The sequence below is a fragment of the Podarcis bocagei genome (assembly GCF_964188305.1).
Source record: "Podarcis bocagei genome assembly, chromosome: 7".
Taxonomy (NCBI): domain Eukaryota; kingdom Metazoa; phylum Chordata; class Lepidosauria; order Squamata; family Lacertidae; genus Podarcis; species Podarcis bocagei.
Window position 1 is genome coordinate 29,052,768 of NC_138132.1, and position 20,866 is coordinate 29,073,633.

General features: G+C 44.3%; 1 protein-coding gene across 3 annotated transcripts in view; it reads left to right on the forward strand.

Moving 5' to 3' along the window:
• Positions 1-20,866, forward strand: part of RUNX3 (RUNX family transcription factor 3) — a 155,147-nt gene that overhangs the window by 84,570 nt on the left and 49,711 nt on the right. For all 3 annotated transcript variants that reach the window (XM_081204088.1, XM_081204087.1, XM_081204089.1), the window contains 2 exons: positions 10,085-10,241; positions 17,817-17,921. In XM_081204088.1, the coding sequence (XP_081060214.1) occupies positions 10,085-10,241; positions 17,817-17,921 (262 nt within the window). The remainder of the gene's footprint in view (positions 1-10,084; positions 10,242-17,816; positions 17,922-20,866) is intronic.

A 20,866-nucleotide genomic window follows, 5' to 3' on the forward strand; every position in this document is an offset into this window, starting at 1 on the left:
CTTTCAACCGCAGCCTACTAGAAATCGGGAAAGCAACGTCCTTAAAGGCAGGCTCCTCGCACGCAGTGGATTTGACCCCAGCGTCACTTCTGCATTTTGGATGTAAAGGAGGATGGCTCTCCCTCGCGGTTTTTTGAATATGATAGGGAACGGAGGACGAAATAGCCCCTTTAAAGAATTAAATAAAATCAACCTAAACTCCTTTTTCTAGCCGGACTGGATGTCCGATTCGAATTCAAGAGTAGGGTGTGGGCTAAGCCTTATCCCCAAACCTGAGTGATAATACCTGCTTCGCTCTAAATATGATCGGCCGTAACCTTGGGCGCATTTTCTTAACCAAGAGAAATGTTGCTGTGGTCGCGACGGCTTGCAAACCCCAAGGCACCGTAGTTAAGTAGAAGTAGTAGTGGTGGTAGTAACCGCCACAGCCACCGGCTCTCTAGGGAAGAAACCCTGCTATCCTATTCACACACCCCAAGAGCTCTCTTTCCCCCTACTAATTAGTATATCCCGCAAAAACCAGTGATCCCTCCAGATCGTCGGAGGGGCTTCCACTGAAGTCCGCCGGATCCCATTGCTTGCTTAATGGAACTTCCGAGGAAATGGGCTGCGCAGCTTCAGTCAGAAATGTTGCTTTGCTCTCTAGAGACTATTCGAAGGCTGCTGCCCTTCCCCAATTCACCTCAGTTCTCGTTTTTGCTATTTAAAAATGGCAGGGGTTGCTGTTCTGCAATCCTCAGGCCAGAGCAGCCCCATTTTACTCCAGGCAACTTTTTGAAGAAGGCGAGGTGCCCGGGGGAGTCGGCATTTGGTTTGTCTTAAGGTTCTGGTCCTCGTGGGCGCCGGCATCTGTATTGCTTAAAATACCAGGCTCTGTAGTTTGGCAGAGTTGAAGCCCTGATTACTGTATTTAGATAGATTGCCATTAGATAAGTTAGAAGAGTTATTATGTGCATGCGCGCGCACAACGCAATATTTTGCCTGGCATCACGTCCCAAGCACACCCGAGGTATTTGGAACTAAATTTAATCGAAATCAGCGGCACAGCTTCTGAGCAAATTGCAGGTTAATAATGACTTTAGGTATCTCCTTAACATACTTTTGACTCCTTTGCCTTCAGGGTGTATGGAGTATTTAAAACGGGTGGGCACTCTCCTCCTTCACGGTGTCTGCCTGCATAGTTATAAAAAACCAGGGTTCAAATCCCTCTGCCCCTTCCTCCTTATATCTGCTTTTCGGGGTTGTGTTCTCCTGGGGCAAAGACCTGCTCAGCTGCAAAGTCCCCGCGTACTTGGAAGGCGCCATCGTGAATCGTCGTTGAAACGGATCCGATGTGGTTTAAAGGCTGCTTGTCTCCTAAGCCCTCTTTTACTAGGGAGCAAGTCATGCTGGGTTCTTGCTCGTCAGCAAACTTGTCGGTGCCCCCCCCCCCGGTGTATAAGCCCCCTTGGAGCCTGCTCCGGGCTTAGCAGGTTTCTGGACAGGAGCCCTGAAAACCACAGGGGCCTCTTCGTCCCTTTGGAAGACTGACTGCTTCCAGCTTGGTGGGTCCCAGGATCACACACCCCGCTGCCTAAACCTCTTTCTGTGTCCCAGCTTTTCATTCCACCCAGTAATGAAGCTGGCCTACATTGTGCGCTCCCCCCCCCCCTTCCTGGGACTTTGAGTGATGCGCTTATTTTTAATTTTTAAAAAGCAACATTTCCTCAGCGTTGTTTTGCCCCCAGGCTCCCAGCCTCTTCTCTGATTGTTCCCTTCAGTTAGTAGCGACGATCAGGAAACTTTGAAGTTTAAAAGGAGTTTAGGCTAATTAACTAACTGGGGTTTAAAAAACAAAAAAAAAAGGAGGAGGAAGATGTAATCTTCAAGGAAAAAGCAGAGCAACCCAACGGTATCTGATCAATCCTGTTTCCCTTTCCCCTTCCTCTTATCTTTCTTAATAAGCGTTTGCTCCGCTGCTGATCTCGCCACAGCTATTTTAATTCTTTCTTAATTTTAATCCCTTGCCTCTCAAAGGGTTACAAAAATCACCACTCTTTTTTGATCTGCCATTGAGCTTGTACGTTTTGTTCTAGGGGCGTTTATTTCCCAGTAAGCCTCCGCTGGATCTCAACTCCATTGCCAAGGCCTCGATTGCCTGAGGTCTAGATCCTTTTCTGTTTTCTTTTCTTTTTGTTTTCAGGTTTATGCCCAGCTAGATGTATGGGATGATGATGATGATGATGATGATGATTATACTACAAGATCCTTTTACACGGGCGTTTATAAAAGTTTAGCAAAACTAACCTCAATACTTTCAAGTAATTGAATTCCTGGTGGGTTGTCAGATGAACTGTGGTTATTATTTACATCAGTGCAAATGGTGTGCAGAGTAACATGGTCCAGCTGTAGCGCGGAAGTTCTAGGTAGTTGTCCTAGCTGATGGCCACAGAGAGATCTTTCCCCTTCCTCACTGTGTCACGTACATCTAAAGCGGTAACCATCGCCAGCAAATTGCATGGTTTAACCACGTACTGCGGGAGCAGACAATGCGGTGGCTTCCAGATGTTGGTGGACTACAGCTCCCATCAGCTGAAGCCAACATAGTCAATGGTCGGGAACGATGGGATTTGTAGTCCAACAGTACCTCAGCTATTCCAGACATTAGCTGCATACTCACTATACAAGCAAAGTACCCCGAAAAGGATTCTGAGAACTGTAGTTTACCACTCACAGAGCTACATTTCCTAGCACTCTTAAGAAACTACAGTTGCTAGGATTCCTCTCTCTCACTCTGTGTGTGTGTGCTTCAAATATAAGGGATGCATGCAGCCAAGCGCGCACCCTCTCTCTCGCTCCCCCCAAGATTTTGCACAGCCTCCAAATCCAGCCGCAAGCGAAACTCTTCTAAGCTGCAGCCCCATTTCCCGGGAATAAGCCCCACTGCACCCACGGGGAGCTCCTTCTGCGCAGTCATGCCCATGCCCAGAGTGGTAGAGATTTCAGCACCTGCCGAAGGTTGGGATCCTGAACCCACGGCGAGTTGGTCCTTAACCGGACCTTGCTCACGCTGGGTCTCAGGCGCGTGCCAGGTTACCTGCAGCGACGCTGACACTCCCAAGTCGGCAGGCACCGTGGAGGCTTGCCCAAGGACCATAACTCCGCGGCCTTTAACTTTCGAGTAAGCACGTGTCGTTCGGGGCTTGCTGATGCACTACCCGCCCCCATGGAAAGCAATGCTTAACTTCGACAGTGCGCTATCCCCTTATTAGTATTATCCGGAGGCACTGAGAACCCGAAAAGTGTTCCTGTTTGGCTAAATTTTGACAACGTGTTTGGGGGCAAGGGTGACAACGAGGAGGAGGAGAGGCTGGGAATTGCAGAGAAGCGTGAAAGGCAGAAAGAAGCAAAGGAGAGAAATAGATTTTGTTTAAAAGAAGAGCGCGCACGCAAATGAGAGGCGCGTTAGTAAGATATCTGTCATCGCTTAAGGAAATTAACAAACCACAACAATTTAACGTCTCCTCCGATTGTGGATTTGTGATCAGACAAAGAAAGGAAAACCCGGTCGAAATGAAAGTACAGTAGATCTCTGCACATGTTTCAGCACTAAACTGTAGGATGGAAATCGGAATGCTGGAGGAGTTAAGAAGAGAACTTTTAAAGCTCTGGGCGCCTGGGGTTGGGAGAGCGCCCCATTGAATTCAGTGGGTTCCCTTTCCCCAAATTATTCATCGGAGCATAGGAGGCAGCGTTCCTCTGCACAGGCTTATAACATGGGGGATCACAGTGGAAGTTCATTTCTGTGGACCTAAGACTGAGCTGCAACTTTGCAGATTCTCGGTTAGCCTGACCTTACCCAAGATTTTAACCCATTCGCACCGAGCGGACATGAATTTCCCAGGGAAACTACGTCGAATCGGGGCAACCTCCGCGTGTTATTGTTGTTATTTTTTTTAAAAAAAGAAACATCGACAAAGAAATAAAACTAAAAGCAAACCCTCGAACCCTGCTCTGCCCGCGCGCAGTGGCCGTGGAAAGGCGAGAGATTTGCTTGGCATCCTTTGCAGGCTAAATTATTAGTCCCATATAATGGAGGCCGTCGTGTGAATTCACGGTGCAAGTAAATTATTTGAAATACTGCATATTGCAGTTAAAAGAAACGTGAGATGTCTGTGCTCCAGGATTCTCTTCTGAGGCTGTCAACTGTTCCCATTTTTTCAGTTTTGGGAAAACGGATCTCCACGTGGATGAGGAATGCACTGGAGGAAAGGGCGTTGTCTGTCTTATTTGATCTCATTTTCAGAAGAAGGGGGGCGGTGGAAAACCTCCGCTTGTTTGGAAGCATTTAATTTTATTTTCTAAGAGGGGCCTGTCATTCAACGTGTGAGACTTTGCTTCTGAGTAAATCCTCCTCTTCGAACCGGGCTGCAACCCTTTCCCCGGCTTTCATGGGAGTAAGGCCCGTTGACTCGAATGGCAGTTACTTTTGAGTAAGCGGGCACAGGCTTGACCTCCACGATTTTGTTTGCTCCGAGGATACGCCATCCAAAGGCCGGGTTCCACCCAGATAGAAGAAACTGGTTTCTGGAGGGACACCCGCCCCCCCCCCGCCTCTCCTTGGGTGTACTCTTGTTAAAATGAATGGGGTTGTTTCCGATTCACACCCCTCCTCTTCCGAAACCAGAGGCAGGAGGCTCTCTCGAACAAAAAGGGCGACATCGATGATTAAATGCACAAAAAGAAAAACACTTTAAGTAAAATTATCTCTATTGCAGCACCGCTTAATTAAAAGGGATATAATTATCATTTTCTCCCTGCCACCGACGCACGAAGGGAGGAGGACACGCAGGAACCGTATTCTGAAATCTCGTCATCTGCGGGGGGGGGGGAGCAAAACAGGATGACTCGTTTCCAACTAAATGTCATTCAGAGTAGACCCATTGAAATTAATGGACCTAAGTTGGTCGTGCCCATTCAGTTTCAACAGCTGTACTGTGAGCAGGTCCAATGTTGGCTCTGTAACCCACTGATACCTTTTGAAAAGCCGCCAACCCCCTTTATAAAATTTTCGTTTTCATCCCCCCCCCCCCATGGGGGGGAGTTGTGGCTGTATTAGCCGTTTCTCATGTGCGTAGCCAGGATTTTTGTTAGGAGGGGGCGGGACTTTTGCTGGGGGGGGGGCAGAACCGTCGTGATTGGTCAGTTAAGTATTTCTATTGTTTTACTTGATCTAGGGGGACAGCTGTCCATCCCTGCTCCCCCCCCGCCCCGCTACTCGCGCCCATGCTATTTATCCTGAAGTTTGGATCCGTAGAAGCTCTGAAACGCCGATGAGGCATTGGATGGCTCTTTTCAGGAAAGCAAAGGCCAAGATCCTATGCACACGTACTCGGGAGTAAGCCCCAGTGCACTCAAGGCGGGTTGCAGTACTTCTGAGTAAAGGTGCGCAGGATGCGGCCGCAGCCGAGCTTGCCACAATGTTCTGAAGTTTACCCAGTTCAAAAAATAAACACCGCCCCTTTCCCCCTTAAGTAAGATGAAAGCAAACTACCGTGTCTGTTAAAACCAGATTCAGCGGTGCATAGTGCAGGTGAACTGATGGCGCATATAACCCAGCCTACACTGAAGCCCTTTGAGATGCCCAGCTGATCTAGTTGGGATTTCAAAGCGCTTCGCTGCGGTCGGATTCGTCAGCAGGGTCAACAACCAACACTGGCAAAAAAAGGAAAGAAAAATGGCAAGGCTGCGCGTTTCCGAGGTAAGCAGAGCGCTTCCTCAGGCGCCAGGTCGGAGACCTTTCATGTTGTTTATTGAGTGGGTGGTTTTTTAAAATAATAATAATAATAATAATAATAATAATAATAATAATAATAATAATAATAATAATAATAATAATAATAATAATAATGGGTCTTGTTGCAGTCGCTAGCCTACATCAGGATTGAGACGTTCCTTCCCCGCAGATTAGCTAGTTTCTTTGCCAAACAGGTGTTAGTACAAAATAGCCTCCGGCCGGACTCTGCCCAATTACAACTGTAGCAAAACCCCAAAGCGCGCGTTGGGGAACCTAAGGTTCAAAATAGGCGCGGAGGAACTTTTCGCTGGTGTTTTGCGTTTCAGATACACACCTCCAGTGCTGTTTACGGAGCCGTCCCACCCTTCTTCTAGAGAACGATCCTTACGTTATAGAGAGGAGGAATGCACTAGTCTCCTCTGGTTTAACGTTTCTGAATAATAATAATAATAATAATAATAATAATAATAATAATAATAATAATAATAATAATAATAATACCCTTCTCATCTGTGATTAATCTCTGTAAAGTTATCCAGGGATTCAACTCTGCCTTCTGGTCTAGAAGCTCTTCCCCCAATCGATTTTTGTTTCAGACTCTATTCTGGGTTGTAGAGGAAATGGACTCTGTACATGTTTAGGAATGCTTTCAAGACAGTTAAGAGGCTGGTCCTGGCACAAATGAAAACCCTGCTTCTGATGAGGCAGGAAGGTGCAATCCTATCCTCTGTGTTTGTTCGGAAGAAGGTCCTTTTGAGTTTAATGGAAATTAGCCACCAATAAGTAAGGCAACAGAGGGTTGCAGCCTTAAAAGCTTAAAATGCCAATGTTTAAAAGAATAAAAGACATTTCCCTTCTTCCACTCCACAAGTCAAAAGTAGTGAACCCCTAAGTGCAAAATGATTCTCTTTAACAAAAAAACACAAAACCCAGAACGTCTTGCAACACATAACCCAAACCCCCAGGGTAAAAAAACCCAACACCCACCCTTTTCTGTTCCCTTAGAAATCCACCTAAGGATTTCATCCTAAAATAATTCCCTCTTTATATTTAAAAGCAACGACACTGGTAGTTCTGTTGATCTGTTAGGAATAAATCCATAGGGACAGTAAAACAAGAGTAGCATATGGTTATTGTATTTGTATTTGTTAAAAAACAACAATTAAAATGATTTTTAAAAAGTCTACATTTTGGGCAGAATCAGGGCCATAGTTAAAGAAGTCCTATGACCTGCCAGATCTGCTGTATGCTCCCCCTCCTTCTCCCACATCACAGGCATTGCTAGGAACATAATAGGCTTAGGGGGCACAGATTGATGCAACAATTTTGCCTCTGGGTAAACTGAGGTCCTGAGTGACTGAGGTCTCAACAGCACTGTGCTTTGCAGCCACCCTATAAGAAAAGGAGATTGGAGGAGCAGGACACCCAGAACCCAGTGACAATGAGTTGGCAGCCCTGGGCCCCTCTGTAACAATGTCCCTGTCCTGCATAACCTTTCATTTAAAAATATGTTTCTATTCCCTTTTACTGTTAGAGTTACAAGGGGAAACATGCAGGGAGTATTCTGCCCAGTCTGTGGCTCATTAAGAAAGAAACTTGCTCCCACCTTCCGATATTCTGGCCAATGATGTGTGCCAGAGCACTGGGATAATTCAAAAGCACTAGGCAGACTCCCTTGTCCCAAAATTTCAGGCCATGGATCCCAGGCACAAAGTCAAACTCTCTTCTTTTCCATTGATCTAAGTGTTGATTATTGTTACCTAACTGTGGTCAAAACAAAGTCCTATGTTTCCTATGTGGCTAAAATTAAGACAGGAAGCTCCTTGGGGCTTACATTTACGAAGCTTTGTGAAATGCTATTATATTAACGGTCTGATAAAAGATTAATAATAATTTATAACAATTGGCTTTGCCAGATCATCAGTCCTGTCTAGCTCAGTGTTATCTGCACTGATTGGCAGAGGTGTTCCAGGTTTTCAGACAGGGGTCTCTCCCAAACTTTCCAGGAGGTGCTGGGGTTTGAACCAGGGACCTTCTGCATACAAAGCTACAGCCCCTCCTCCAAAGTTTAACAATCACTGCTAAGTTGGTCTTTATTCAGTCCAAGACTTTTAGACTGCACTCCTGTGCATCCTTGTTTGGCAGTAAGCCCCATCAAGCACAGTGGGATTTCATTCTGAGTTAAGCCTTTTATTTTATTAAATCTGTACATCACCTAGGATTACACTGTTTAAGCCCCATGGATTGCAAGGGTGGTGGTGATGAGGAGACATTTTTACCTCTCCCATTGTAATTGACGGAGCTTAATTTTGGCTGGACCAGATCCTTCCTTAATTAACTTAGACATAGTTAAATTCATTTGGCCTGTCCACAAATTACGAGTTCAGCTTACTATTTTGAGCCTATTTTGGCCCTTTTAAGTTACTCTGCTAGGGAATGAAGAGCGACATTGTCAAGAGTGGCCTTTGCTTCTAACAGGAAGTGATAGCTTTTGCATTTTAAACTGTAAGGACATGATCCAGAATGAAGTCAAATGCTTTTAAAGCACCATTGATTTCCACTGGAGAATTAAATACACTTTTCATTCTCTCCCACTGAAATCAATTGACTAGATCATGCCCCCCCCAAGTTATCTTCTACTTCATCCCACATTTTAATAAAATAACAGTGAAGATTTGATAATATGCAAATTTGTTTCCATTTTGAACCGCTCAGTAATAAATGCTGGAATTGGTCAACAGCCCAGGTGATAGCGAAATAGGTTATTGAACTTAAATGCCTTAATATTTATTGTTTATGTGGGTATACCTATATATGTTACAGCCTTGTTTTCCAAGTGTCCAAGAAATACTAAAATAATAGCACTTATTTCAGTTTCTAAAGGTTTATTCAGAAGTGACTCTGCTCTTTTGTAACATGATCGTATGCATGTTTTACCCAAAAGTACAGCCCTCTGAGTTCAATTTTATTTACTTCCTAGTTGCCAAACTCCAATCTTTTTCCAGTCTCTTTCACTTTTGTATTTGTTTTTTTATAAACCCATTTTAGCCCATTTCCGCATTAATCCATTAAAAAAACACCCTGTGTGAAAATTTTTATTTTAAGTATATAACTTTAAATATATTTTCTCTGGAAATACACATTGCTAAGCACATTTTCTCAAAAAATACCCATTTCTAAATAACAATAACAATATTTATATCCCGCCGTCCCCAGCCGAAGCCAAAGTATGCATTTCAAAATGTATTTTTCATATATCATTACACATTGCACTTATCAGTCAACTTTTTATATACGAAAGGTAGCTTAAAGAGACTTACAGAAAAATAGCACGTACAATTAAAACCAACATTAAACTGAAACAGATTAAAAGTTAAAAACACATGCATATTTGCATGGATGAATACATCCTATGTAGAACATTTAGGAAGTACAAAAACTGGTAGACAACAAATTTCCTATCCACACATTAGCTTGGGAGGTATAGATCAGGCCAGTGCATACCAGGATTCACAGAGCTCAAATTCCTCAAGCATCCCAAGTGACGTGTGCACTGGATTGCAGCCTGAGACCCGTGGAAGAGAAATTCATTGGTCAAGTATATTCCCTATGTTAACTACTACATCTTTGCAGATGCCTGCATCATACATGCATACCATGGATTTTTTTGTCTCAGGGGCCAAAGCGTCTTGAAATGCCCCTCAGCGGTTGGGCAAGGAATTTTAAGGGCAAAGTTCTAGCTCTGCGGTACAGCATCTGCTTTGGATGCAGAAAGTCCTGGGTTCAACCCACAGCATCCCAAGGTTAAAGGTAAAGGGACCCTTGACCATTAGGTCCAGTCGTGGCCGACTCTGGGGTTGCGGCACTCATCTCGCTTTATTGGCCGAGGGAGCCGGCGTACAGCTTCCGGGTCATGTGGCCAGTATGACTAAGCCGCTTCTAGCAAACCAGAGCAGCACACGGAAACACTGTTTACCTTCCCGCCGGAGCAGTACCTATTTATCTACTTGCACTTTGACATACTTTCGAACTGCTAGGTGGGCAGGAGCTTGGTCCAAACAACGGGAGCTTACCCCCTCATGGGGATTCGAACTGCCAACCTTCTGATTGGCAAGTCCTAGGCTCTGTGGTTTAACCCACAGCGCCACCCGTGTCCCTATCCCAAGGTTAGGGATGTACAAAATCATGGAAAGCTGCTACCAATCAGCAGACACAGTACTGAGCTAAGATGAGCCAATAGCATTAGGGGATCTTCTTATGCTGCTGTGTTTCTAAACTCAACCATTTCTTGTTGCTGGTGGTTTCTAGGTGGTTGCCCTTGGAGACGTGCCTGATGGCACTGTGGTTACTGTCATGGCCGGTAACGATGAGAACTATTCAGCGGAGCTCCGGAATGCCTCTGCGGTCATGAAAAACCAAGTGGCCAGGTTTAACGACCTTCGCTTTGTTGGACGGAGCGGCCGAGGTAAGGAGACTGGAGATCAATGAGTTGATAACAAATTTAGAGGTGGCTTTAAAAGGTGGCTGAGTTCTTGGAGGATATTCACACACGACACTATCCACACATATTGTACTTCTTTATTAGAACATTTCATCCTGTGTAAATACACCACACAGTGTGCCTCACAACAGGAGTTCCCAAACTGTGGTTCATGGACTATCTGTGGTCCAGAAGCTTCATTCAGGTGGCCCATGGCATGTCTGTGGATTTGTGGTTAAGATGGGAGACAGCACATCTATTCCATTAAATATTCATATTAACTTTTGATTGCATTTTTATGGTTTCTTTTCTTGCATATTCTATTTTATTGCGTTACAATCTGAATTCTATGGGAATTATCCTCTAAGAAATAAAAGAATCCATAAAAATGCGATTAAAAAATCATACAACGTCTAGCGCAGTCCATTGCAATGGCTGCAACAGGCAGAAAAATCATTAAGTGGTTCACCCAACCTTCAGCTGTTTTCACATGGTCCATGAGGTGGAAATCTTTGGAAACCCTTGTCTTACAATGACTTTTTTTAAAAAAACACAATGTCCTAAAAAGAGTACAGAATAATTTTAAAAGAGAGACTGGGTTATCAGTTAAATTAAAAAACAAACAACCCCATAAAATGAAAGACTGCTGGAACAAAACGCTCTTCCAATAGCAGTATGTAATCAAAAAGGTCTCATCCCTCAGCAGGCTTGCGGGGGGGATCCCAAGTTTTATAGAAGTACAACAAATTTTGAGAGGGAAATTTTGAAAGGGGGGCACTTCCAAATTGCACACTGAGGACTGAGCATGTTCAGTGGGCACAAAATGCTGACTGGCTGTTTGAGGCAGTGGGGACGGAATGGAAAACTCACGAGGAATTGAATGAGGGGATAGCTGGCTGGGACCCTGACCAGTCTGGAGCAGACTACATGCCATGATTTGTTGCAGGACCTACTTGTTAGTCATGATAGCTGAATGGAACATCCATGATCAGAGGCAGTTTAAAGCTGGAGGCATTTAAAATGAAATATACATATTATCTTCTCCATCACCTCCCAGAAAAATGGGTAGAGAACCTCCTGTTGGAACATTCAGGACAGACAAAAGAAACAACTTCTTCACACATTGCATTGTTAAAATATGGAATTTGCTCCCACAAGAGATAGTGATGGTGGCCACCAATATAGATGGCTTTGAAAGAGGACTAGGCAAATCCGTGGAGGATAAGGCTACTGGAAGCAGCTACTGGCCATGATGGCTATGTTCTACCTCCTCTGTCAGAGGCAGTATGGGAATCACAAGTGGAGAGAAGGGCTACTGACTGGGCGACATCTGGAGGGCCACAGGCTCTGCCTGCTCCCACTGTACAACTTACAAGCACACATGCCTGGGCCCTGCAGAGAATGCACGGAGGGCAGAGTGAGGCCAGCAGTGGGGATTCAAAGCCCCCACCCCAGGGTTCATTCTGCAAAGATCTGTTGCATGGCCAATGCCAATGCTGATCTTATTGTGTTTAGCATGTGCCTGTTCTTCTGCAAAAAGTGCCACACTGTAGCTGCATAAGTTATGTTGCATGAACAGCCCTGATGCTGATCTTATGGTGTGTTTCAGCCTGTGCTGCTGCTGCTACAGGAAGTGGCGCACTATAACCGTGTCGGCCGCTGGCCAGCCTTTCTTCCAGTCTTTTGAATGTATACATGCAAACCGTCAAAGAGATTTTTGGCTTCTCGGCATTAAGGCCCAAGTGATCTTAAGAATGATTTGCGTGTAATAACTGTTTACTTGTTGCTCTCTATGAAACCCAAATAGTTTACATTCTTTCGTGCATTTCCGCTTTCCCATTGGCTCCTTTCCTAAGTGGCAGGCAAGGCTTTCTTTCAAAATCTCCCCCACATAACTGCTTGCAGGTTGATGAATGGAAAAATGTTTTGCTTTTATGAATTAAGCTTTCATTTCTGTACTCAATTATTTGCTTTAAGTCTCCTCCCTCCCTCCCCTTTTTTCCATCCCCCTTACACAAATTTCCAAACTGTACATAGCTCCATCCGAATTTGACTCTTGAATTCATTAGGAACCCCCCTACTCAGGTCTCCATGTCTGGGATAAGAAATTACAGTAGTCTGGAGTCCTTGGGAAGCCTGTGAGGAGTTTGATTTCAAACTAGGATACGTGATTCTAAAGCCTCTTGGTTAGCAAAAAGTCTTTTGTCTTCAAGTGCATGAAATGTCCCGTTTGGGCTCTCTGTTCTGCATGCTATAAAAAGTCCATGTTTCTGACAGTGTAGACTAATTCTGAACAGGATAGTGCTGTCCTGAACATGTCTTTTACCTTTTGGGTTGTTGTTGTTTTTTTGCAATGATTTCCCACCAATTAACGAGGAAACCCCCCTACATTTGAAAATTATTGAAGGGCAGAGGAAACATAGGTGAAATTCTCAAGGGTGAGGTGCAGGGTTTGTTTGTTTGCATTCACTCTCACTTTTGAGTTGGATGAGTTTTTGTGAGTTTCTTTCACCAATATCTGGTAGCTTTCCTTCTATAGCCTTTCTGGGAGTCTGTGCTTCCTGAAAACCTCATGATATCCTTGGTTGTGATTTCTTCTAAATCAGGGGTAGGCAACCATTTGCCTTCCAGATTTTGCTGAACTACAAATCCCATTCTCCCTGGCCATTAGCCATGCTTGCTAGGACTGATGGTAGTTGTATTTCAGTAACATCTGGAGGGCTTAAGCAGGGCTTTTTTTCCAGCTGGAACGCACTGGAGTTCCAGCACCTCTTTGGCGCGTTCCGGCAGCTCCATTAGGTTGGGGCACAGTACCTGGGGCTGTGTGGCATGATGATCAGGTTGCTGTGACGATTGTGGCTGCCAAAAGTGGCGGTGGGGACAAAGAGCTCAGCAACTTTGGGTAGGTGCTCAGCAAGTTCCACCACCTCTTTTTCCAGAAAAAAAGCCCTGGGCTTAAGGTCCCCTACATCTGCTCTAAGCACAGGAAGCTAGAGAGGCTGCCTGACATGTGCTTACCAGCTGTCCACTGTGTTGTTAATGCCAGTGTTTGTAATTAGCAGGATCAAGTGCTAACTTTTTTTTGTGGACTGTACCATGTAAGATTGGGGGTGTACAAATGTGTGTTCCCCGGGGGATGCATGTTTGAATGCTCACACACATGAACATGAAATCTCCTTGTACATAGAAATCTAGCATGCCAGCTTATCAGGTTCAGCCTGACATTTCCCTTGATGAGCTATTTTTCTGTGTGCAACACCCGCCTTCAATGGGGGAAATATCCAAAACTTCAGTATTGTGCCTTTAACAGCTTAATGCATAGAGAAGGTGGAGCTGCTCTTTGCCTGGAGATGCAGCGTTTTATTTATTTGTTTTCAAGTATTGATATTAGGCTTTTCCTCAGAAAAGATAACAAAGGATTAAATACAGAATGAAAAAGAGCAAAATCCATAAATAATACAAGCAATACAATACAATACAAACACAGACTCCTAAACATAGAATTTCACTCACGCAGTACACTTACACTCATTTAATATCCACATCCACTAACACATTTGTACCTCAGACAACCTGCCCACATTCACCCAAACTCACATATACTCTCAATAGTTACAGATCTCAATAATTCCCTGGGTACAAATATATAAAGGCTGCACTACAATACTGTCAGCCTAACACCATGAGGCAACATATATGCAGCAGCACAAAAGAGAAATGGCCGCCCTTGTCCAAAATGGTGTAAAAAACTAAGACGGGAACGTGGGCAGGGTGAGGGGATCACATAGTTAAAATGTGTAAATGGGATGGAAGTCTTACAGTGCAATTCTATGCAGTGTTTTTTTTCTGGGGGGAGTACACAGGGGTACACATACCCCTAAGCATTTTGTGAATCTTTGTAATAATAATAATAATAATAATAATAATAATAATAATAATAATTAATAATAATAATTAACAACAACAACAACAACAAAACAACAACAACAACAACAACAATAATAATAAATTTATTATTTGTACCCCACCCATCTGGCTGGGTTTCCCCAGCCACTCTGGGCGGCTTCTGCAAAGACCAAAAATACACTAAGAATATACACTTTTGCCCATGTACTGTATTTATTTTTCCCAATTTCAACTATAAAATGGTGATTTTCTTGAGTCAAAATGAGAGTACCCCTAAACATTTTTTAAGAAAAAAAGCACTGATTCTATGTATTCAGAAGAAAGCCATGTCGGTCTCAAAGGGGCCTACTTCCACGTTGGTGTGCACACAATTGCAGCCTAAATAAGCAATAAACAATAAAATCATTATTTTATTTGACTTCCTTCTTCAGGGACTATGGACCACTTGGTATAATAGTCCATAAAACAACTTCTTCCCATCAGACTTGATATATAGGCAAGCAACTTCAATAGGATATTGTGCAAATACAATATTTACACCTGCCTCATTTCTGTCCCCAATGAGCTGTTACTGGTAATAAAGGCAGAGGAGAACCAGTTAAAGAAGGTGACTCAGTCTAAGTGGGGACAGACTGCCCACAGCAAGACAAAATAAAGTAGTTAATTCCTAAAAACAGAGGCTCCAGATTTAGTAATGTGTACAAATATGCATACACTTGGGTAAAATGTGCATATAAATGCATATACATGTGAAAATGACATACAGAAATGTCACTAAGGAAAATTGTGTGTGTGTGTGTGTGACAGAATTGCATAGAAGTGTGTACGCTAGGATAATTTTGCACGAAGATGCTGATAAATTTTAATGAGGCCCTCTTCTTTCAAAATTGTGTGAAAAGTGGGAGAACTGAATTTTAGATTTAAAAACGAGAAGCTGAGAAAAACCGAAACTAACAGATTTGCCTAACCCAAACCCATGCACCTGACTCTTGTTTGGGTGTTCTCCTTGTTCATAAACTCCTCATGTGAGTAAAGGAAGTGAGGACAAGTGTACTGAGCTCCGTGCCCCATGCCACTTTCCCCACCACTCTTCAGCTAGTTTCTCCCAGCCCTTTCTGGAGATGCCGAGGACTGAACCTAAGACCTGCTTCAGCTTGGAAAACAGATGCTCTCCCGCTGAGCTGTGGTCCTTTCTATTGATGTTCTAGATTGCACTGAGACAGACGTAGCTCTCTGGGTGGGGCGGAGCCGCCACTCTCGCTTCCCGGCAACTGGGTCATTGTTGCTTACAGGAAAGGGTGAGGCAGTCTGCAGAGTGCGAATGCGGAGGCAGATCCAATATGGCGTTCCTATCAGTGCATTTGCACTGCACCAACCTCCCTGCCAGCTTGCCCCTTCCCTTCTCCCTTCTAGTAAGCAGCAGCAACTCACCTGCTAGGAAGCTAGCATAACAGCACCACCCCACTTGATAGCGAGACTCTGTGGCCTTGCCTGAAGCACACAGTTGCCCATGGCAACTGGAGGGGGAAGGGATGCTGATGCGGAATGGCACATACCTGTCCCCACTTCCCAGTTCATTTGTAGGGTTTACACACAAGCAGAATGCCTGACCGGGGCTCCAGAGGCAGGCCTATTTCACATGCTCTGACCTGAGCTCTGGCACTCAAGGCAAGACCTAGGCCTAGTTGTGGCAACCTCTGGCTCAGACTAAATTAAGGCCTAATCACCATAGTGGCATAGTGGTGTTGTCCCCTGAAGATATCCATCACCAAGGTTCCTGCTGGTTCATTCTGGTCACCAAGGTGAAACTGGGTTATGTTTCACCAACCGTCACAGATGCTGGCAGGAGCTCTGCCCGTTATCAGTTGCCTTTGTTCAGCTATGATCCATAGCCAGCCAGCCAGTCTGGCGATGCTATCAGTGCACCTCCAACTGGCAATGGATTGTATGTAGTCAACAAAGGAAGCTGTGGTTTTGTGGGTTGAAAGCAAGGTTTTAGTAGATCTTTGGTATCCATCCAGATTCTCACAGATGATATATCCAGAGTTCTGCTTCTTGTTCAGGAGGTAGTGAACAGCTCCAGGTCCACACCATGGTGGCTAGTCTGTGGCCTTCTAGATTTTGTTGGGCTACAACTCCAATCCCTCACCATTGGCCCTGCTGGCTGGAGCTGATGGGAGATGGAATCCAAAGGTTTCTGGAGAGTCAGAGGTTCCACATTCCTGACATTTTGGAAAGGTTAGGGCAAACTCTGCCTCTCCCCTGGAATTCATATCACTGTCCCTAGCAATGCCCACATCACACGTGATAGAGAGGTGGTGTAATTGTAGTGGCTAGGAGCATCTGTTGGCCAAGAACATTAAAAACTTGCCTCAGCTACAAGCACAGCCAGGTGCTTGTGCTTTCACTTCTTCACCTGTAGAATGAGTTTAGTAATACTGGCATCCCTTATAGGGTGGTTATTTATAGTAAATGTTAGCTATTTGGCTTGACAGGTGCTCCTGAGTGTTTTTATTTGTTTCTAGATTTGGGCTGTTCAGAACTACTATATTACAGTAAACAACAGTATGAAGGATGGCTGTGTTTGCTCCTTTACTCCCGTACCTTTATTTTAAATAAATAAGCAAACAAAATTCAAGATCCAGCCCCCTTAGGATTATGCCAATCCAGAGTTCAGGTGGGAAGCCAGGGGGCTGAATGCTTCTTCCTCCAAGCATACACACGGAAGTTCTTGATACGGATGATGATTCAATCCAGCAGTCACTCCTGCCTCCCCCCCCCCCCAGCTAAACTTTGAAGTGGTACAGGCTAAAGAAGGCTGCATCTTGTGACTTTTCTGAAAGCATAGATCAGTGTTAGTAGTGTTTAGATGCTGTGCGCTGTGATATGACATCTTATGCCCTTTCAAAATGTGGGGGGTTGGGGTTTGGGAGTGTTATTAGGTTGTTGTTTTTATTTTGATTATGTGTTTTGTGGTTTTATATTTTGATTTATTCTGTGAATTGCCCTGAGACCTCTGGATATAGGGTGGTGTATAAATTCTATTATTATTATTATTATTATTATTATTATTATTATTATTATTATTATTATTATTATTATGTATACTATGAGACCAGTTGCTAATTTTTTCACCTTACTGCCAAGTGACTTAATATAATAGATTGTTAATTTTATCCCCTCTAGCTGTTTCTGCAGCCTCAGATCCTGACAGCAAGGGGGTTTGTTCAAACAGTAGTAGCAAAGGAAAGCAGCCTTAGTAAGCCCTTGCTTAAATTTAAGCCAGGCCTTGCTTTCAACATGGCTGCCCATCTACCACGGATACATATGGTAGAAGCAAGGGAGGCTGTTGCTCTCCTCCTGGGTGAATCATGATCCAAAGATCCCCAGCTTTCATTTCTTAAAAAAGGAGTAAGTTTCTAGCATTTGAAGCACCTGAGATATGAGGCAAAAATGTATAGGCGTTATTCTTCTCAAATTAGTGAGAGATTAACCTTTCCCACCCCTTCCAGTATTCTACTCCCCCCACCCCAGGTAAAACCCCTGAGGGTGCCCATGCTCTGCACCCTTCCATTATATCCTGGATCCCATACACTTGCACCCTGGACTCATGTGTGCTTTCTCTTCTCTGTTTTTTCCTCCCTTGGTCTTTAGGAAAAAGCTTCACATTGACAATTACAGTCTTCACAAACCCCACCCAGGTCGCTACCTATCACCGTGCCATTAAAGTGACTGTTGATGGACCCCGGGAGCCAAGAAGTAAGTTTGTTGTCTTTCCTTGGAAGGGGAAGCGTGTGGCCGGGCGACAGTTCTCAAGCTAATGCTTGCGGGTGCATGAGACCTTTTGCTGCTTTGAGGTATCCAAGTTGTGTCGGATTGCCACTGTGGCACCTCACTTGCTGTGGCTGCTTTGCATGGGTAACATATAAAAGTGCCTCTCATTGTGAAACCCTTCTGAGACCAGTGTCCGCATCACTGATGGAACTCTGCTGGCATGGGACACACAGACATGATCAAGGGAAATCATGCCTTGCGCACTGCTACACTGTACGGATAGTCAGAAGTGGCTCAGCAGGTGAGGTGAAGCTTCCCAGCAGGTGGGTCACTGTTGCTCACTGGGAGGGAGAGGGGTGATGCAGCAGCAAAGAGGTTGATGCGGTGCAAATACAATGCTCCTGCTGGTACGTTTACACTGCACCAACCTCCCCAACTGTCTTGTTCCTCCCTGGTAAGAAGCAGCAGCAGCTACCATAGAGGCTCCTTCCTACCTGGCAAGCTGCTTCTGCTGATGGTGATGTGAGAGGCAGCTAATCACAGGGGACATAGTTTTGTGATGGAACCCTGTCTGCAAACTGCAGAAATAAAATGGGTTGGAAAGGACCTTATGCAGGGCAGTCGGCCCACCATCAGGCAGAGTGAGGCTATTGCTTCAGGTGGCAGATGCTGTGAGGTGGGCAGTGTGGTAGCTACCTGGCTATTTCTACTGAGCCTCCCTCCACACACGCCTCTTTTTGGAAATTGTCACCTTTAGCTAGGGGGGGCTGTGAATCTGCCTTTGCTCTGTTCAGAAGATTTAAGGGAGATCGTCTAACAATGAGTTCCCATGGGAAATTTCGCTAACAAGAGAGGTTCTTGGATACTTTGTCAGGGCTGTTCAAGGAGTCTCCAGCAGAACTCCTGGCTCCTTTGACTCTCTCCTGTTGAAACACTTCCCACTCCCACGACAGAATGCCGTTTTGGTTAGAAATGTAAGCAGCACCCTAGCAAGATCTGACCAAAGCCCATCTGGTCCTGGCTTATTTTTAAATTCTTAGGAACCAGGAGGTACTCAGCAGTCCCCTAGAAACCAATAAGCAGTGACCTGCCTTTGGACACCATGCCCATCTCCTTAGCAGAATTGTTAATGCAGGCCCAAATTCAACTGTGAATCATCCCCTACTCCTCTTTTACATTTCATCACAGGACAGAAATTAAAGATCTCTGTGATAGGTGGATGAGCTGCTGTTATGTTGGACTTGCCTGTTCTAATCGGATGAGTTTCTGTTAGTTTAAGCTTGTGGGCAACCCAGCTTTGTGCCAATACCTTCATGTGCCAAAAGAGGGTTTTTCTTCTTCCACTGACTGAAATTTTGCAACTGGCATTAGCACATGGCTTTGGGGAGGCAACAACAGCCTCACCCTGTCAACAAAGTGTGCTAGTGTGGAGCTGCTAGAGTTCTCCATTGGTTATATTTCTGAACTGTGTTTATGCCATGCATCTAAAGCATATTTCATGCCCTTGCCCAGCAAATCATGGGAACTGTAGTTTGCTAAGGGTGCTGAGAAAGGCAGCTCTGTGATGAGTAAACTACCATTCCCATTATTATTTCAGGGGTGGGTGGATGTACTTTAAACATATGGTACATATGCAGCCTAGGAGCAATGTCTCAATAGCTGGGCAGTTAGGCAGTGGAACCATTTATTTATTCGATAGCATTGATGAACTACTTATTTTTAAAATCTCTAAGCGGTATACAATATCAAAAACAAAGGAGATTGCTAAAACAAAAATACAAACTAATAAAGCAGCAATATAAAAACATGTAAAAGCAAATAAAACAAAAGTTCAGCAACACTTCAAGTGCATGAAACAGGCCTAAATACAAGCATGGCAAAAAGAGAAGCCCATACAGTTACCTAGAGCAGGCATAGGCAAACTCGGCCCTCCAGATGTTTTGGGACTACAGCTCCCATCATCACTAGCTAACAGGACCAGTGGTCAGGGATGATGGGATTTGTAGTCCCAAAGCATCTGGAAGGCCGAGTTTGCCTATGCCTGACCTAGAGGTGTGATGGGAGCTTCAGGCAGAGACTGGGAAACTGCTTTTTTGGGGATGCGCTGGACTGTTTACAGAAGGTTGGATTAGATTGCCTGTAAGGCCCCAACTGAATGGTTCTAGTTTTCATGCATATGCAAGGACATCTAAGCAGCATACAGTCCAGGGCACAGCCTGCCATTTCCCACCCTGCAGCTGCCAAGGTATATTTTTGAATTTAGATAATCTGTTGTAGGGTGGCTGTGAGTTTCTGCTTTATTTTTTTTATAAAATTTTTATTGGTTTTACAACATTTTTGAGAAAAACAGACAAACATTAAAAATGACAAACATACACGTATAGTTTCAAACATATTTTCATAAACCTCCTTTCTAGGACTTCCCCATACCCCCCCTCTCTGCATCCCAATGTCCATAATTCAACTAGCAACTCCCAGTTATTACTTTCCAATCTCTATCATCTTAGTCCTCTCTTACACTCTGACCTTATGTCCCTGTACCCCTTTGTTTCTGGAAACTACGACATTTTAACATTCATTAAGTTTATAGTAGTCCTTAAGATAGCTTTTAAATTTTCTCCATTCTTCTTCTACCGTCTCTTTTCGTTGGTCACGGATTCTGCCTGTCATCTCGGCCAATGTCATGTAGTCCATCACTTTCATCTGCCATTCTTCCAAAGTGGGTAGGTCCTGTGTCTTCCAATACTTTGCGATGAGTATTCTTGCTGCTGTTGTGGCATACATGAAAAAAGCTCTATCTTTCTTTGTCACCAATTGGCCGACAATGCCCAAGAGGAAGGCCTCTGGTTTTTTAGAAAAGGTACATTTAAGCACCTTTTTCAATTCATTATAGATCATTTCCCAGAAGGCCTTAATCTTCGGGCATGTCC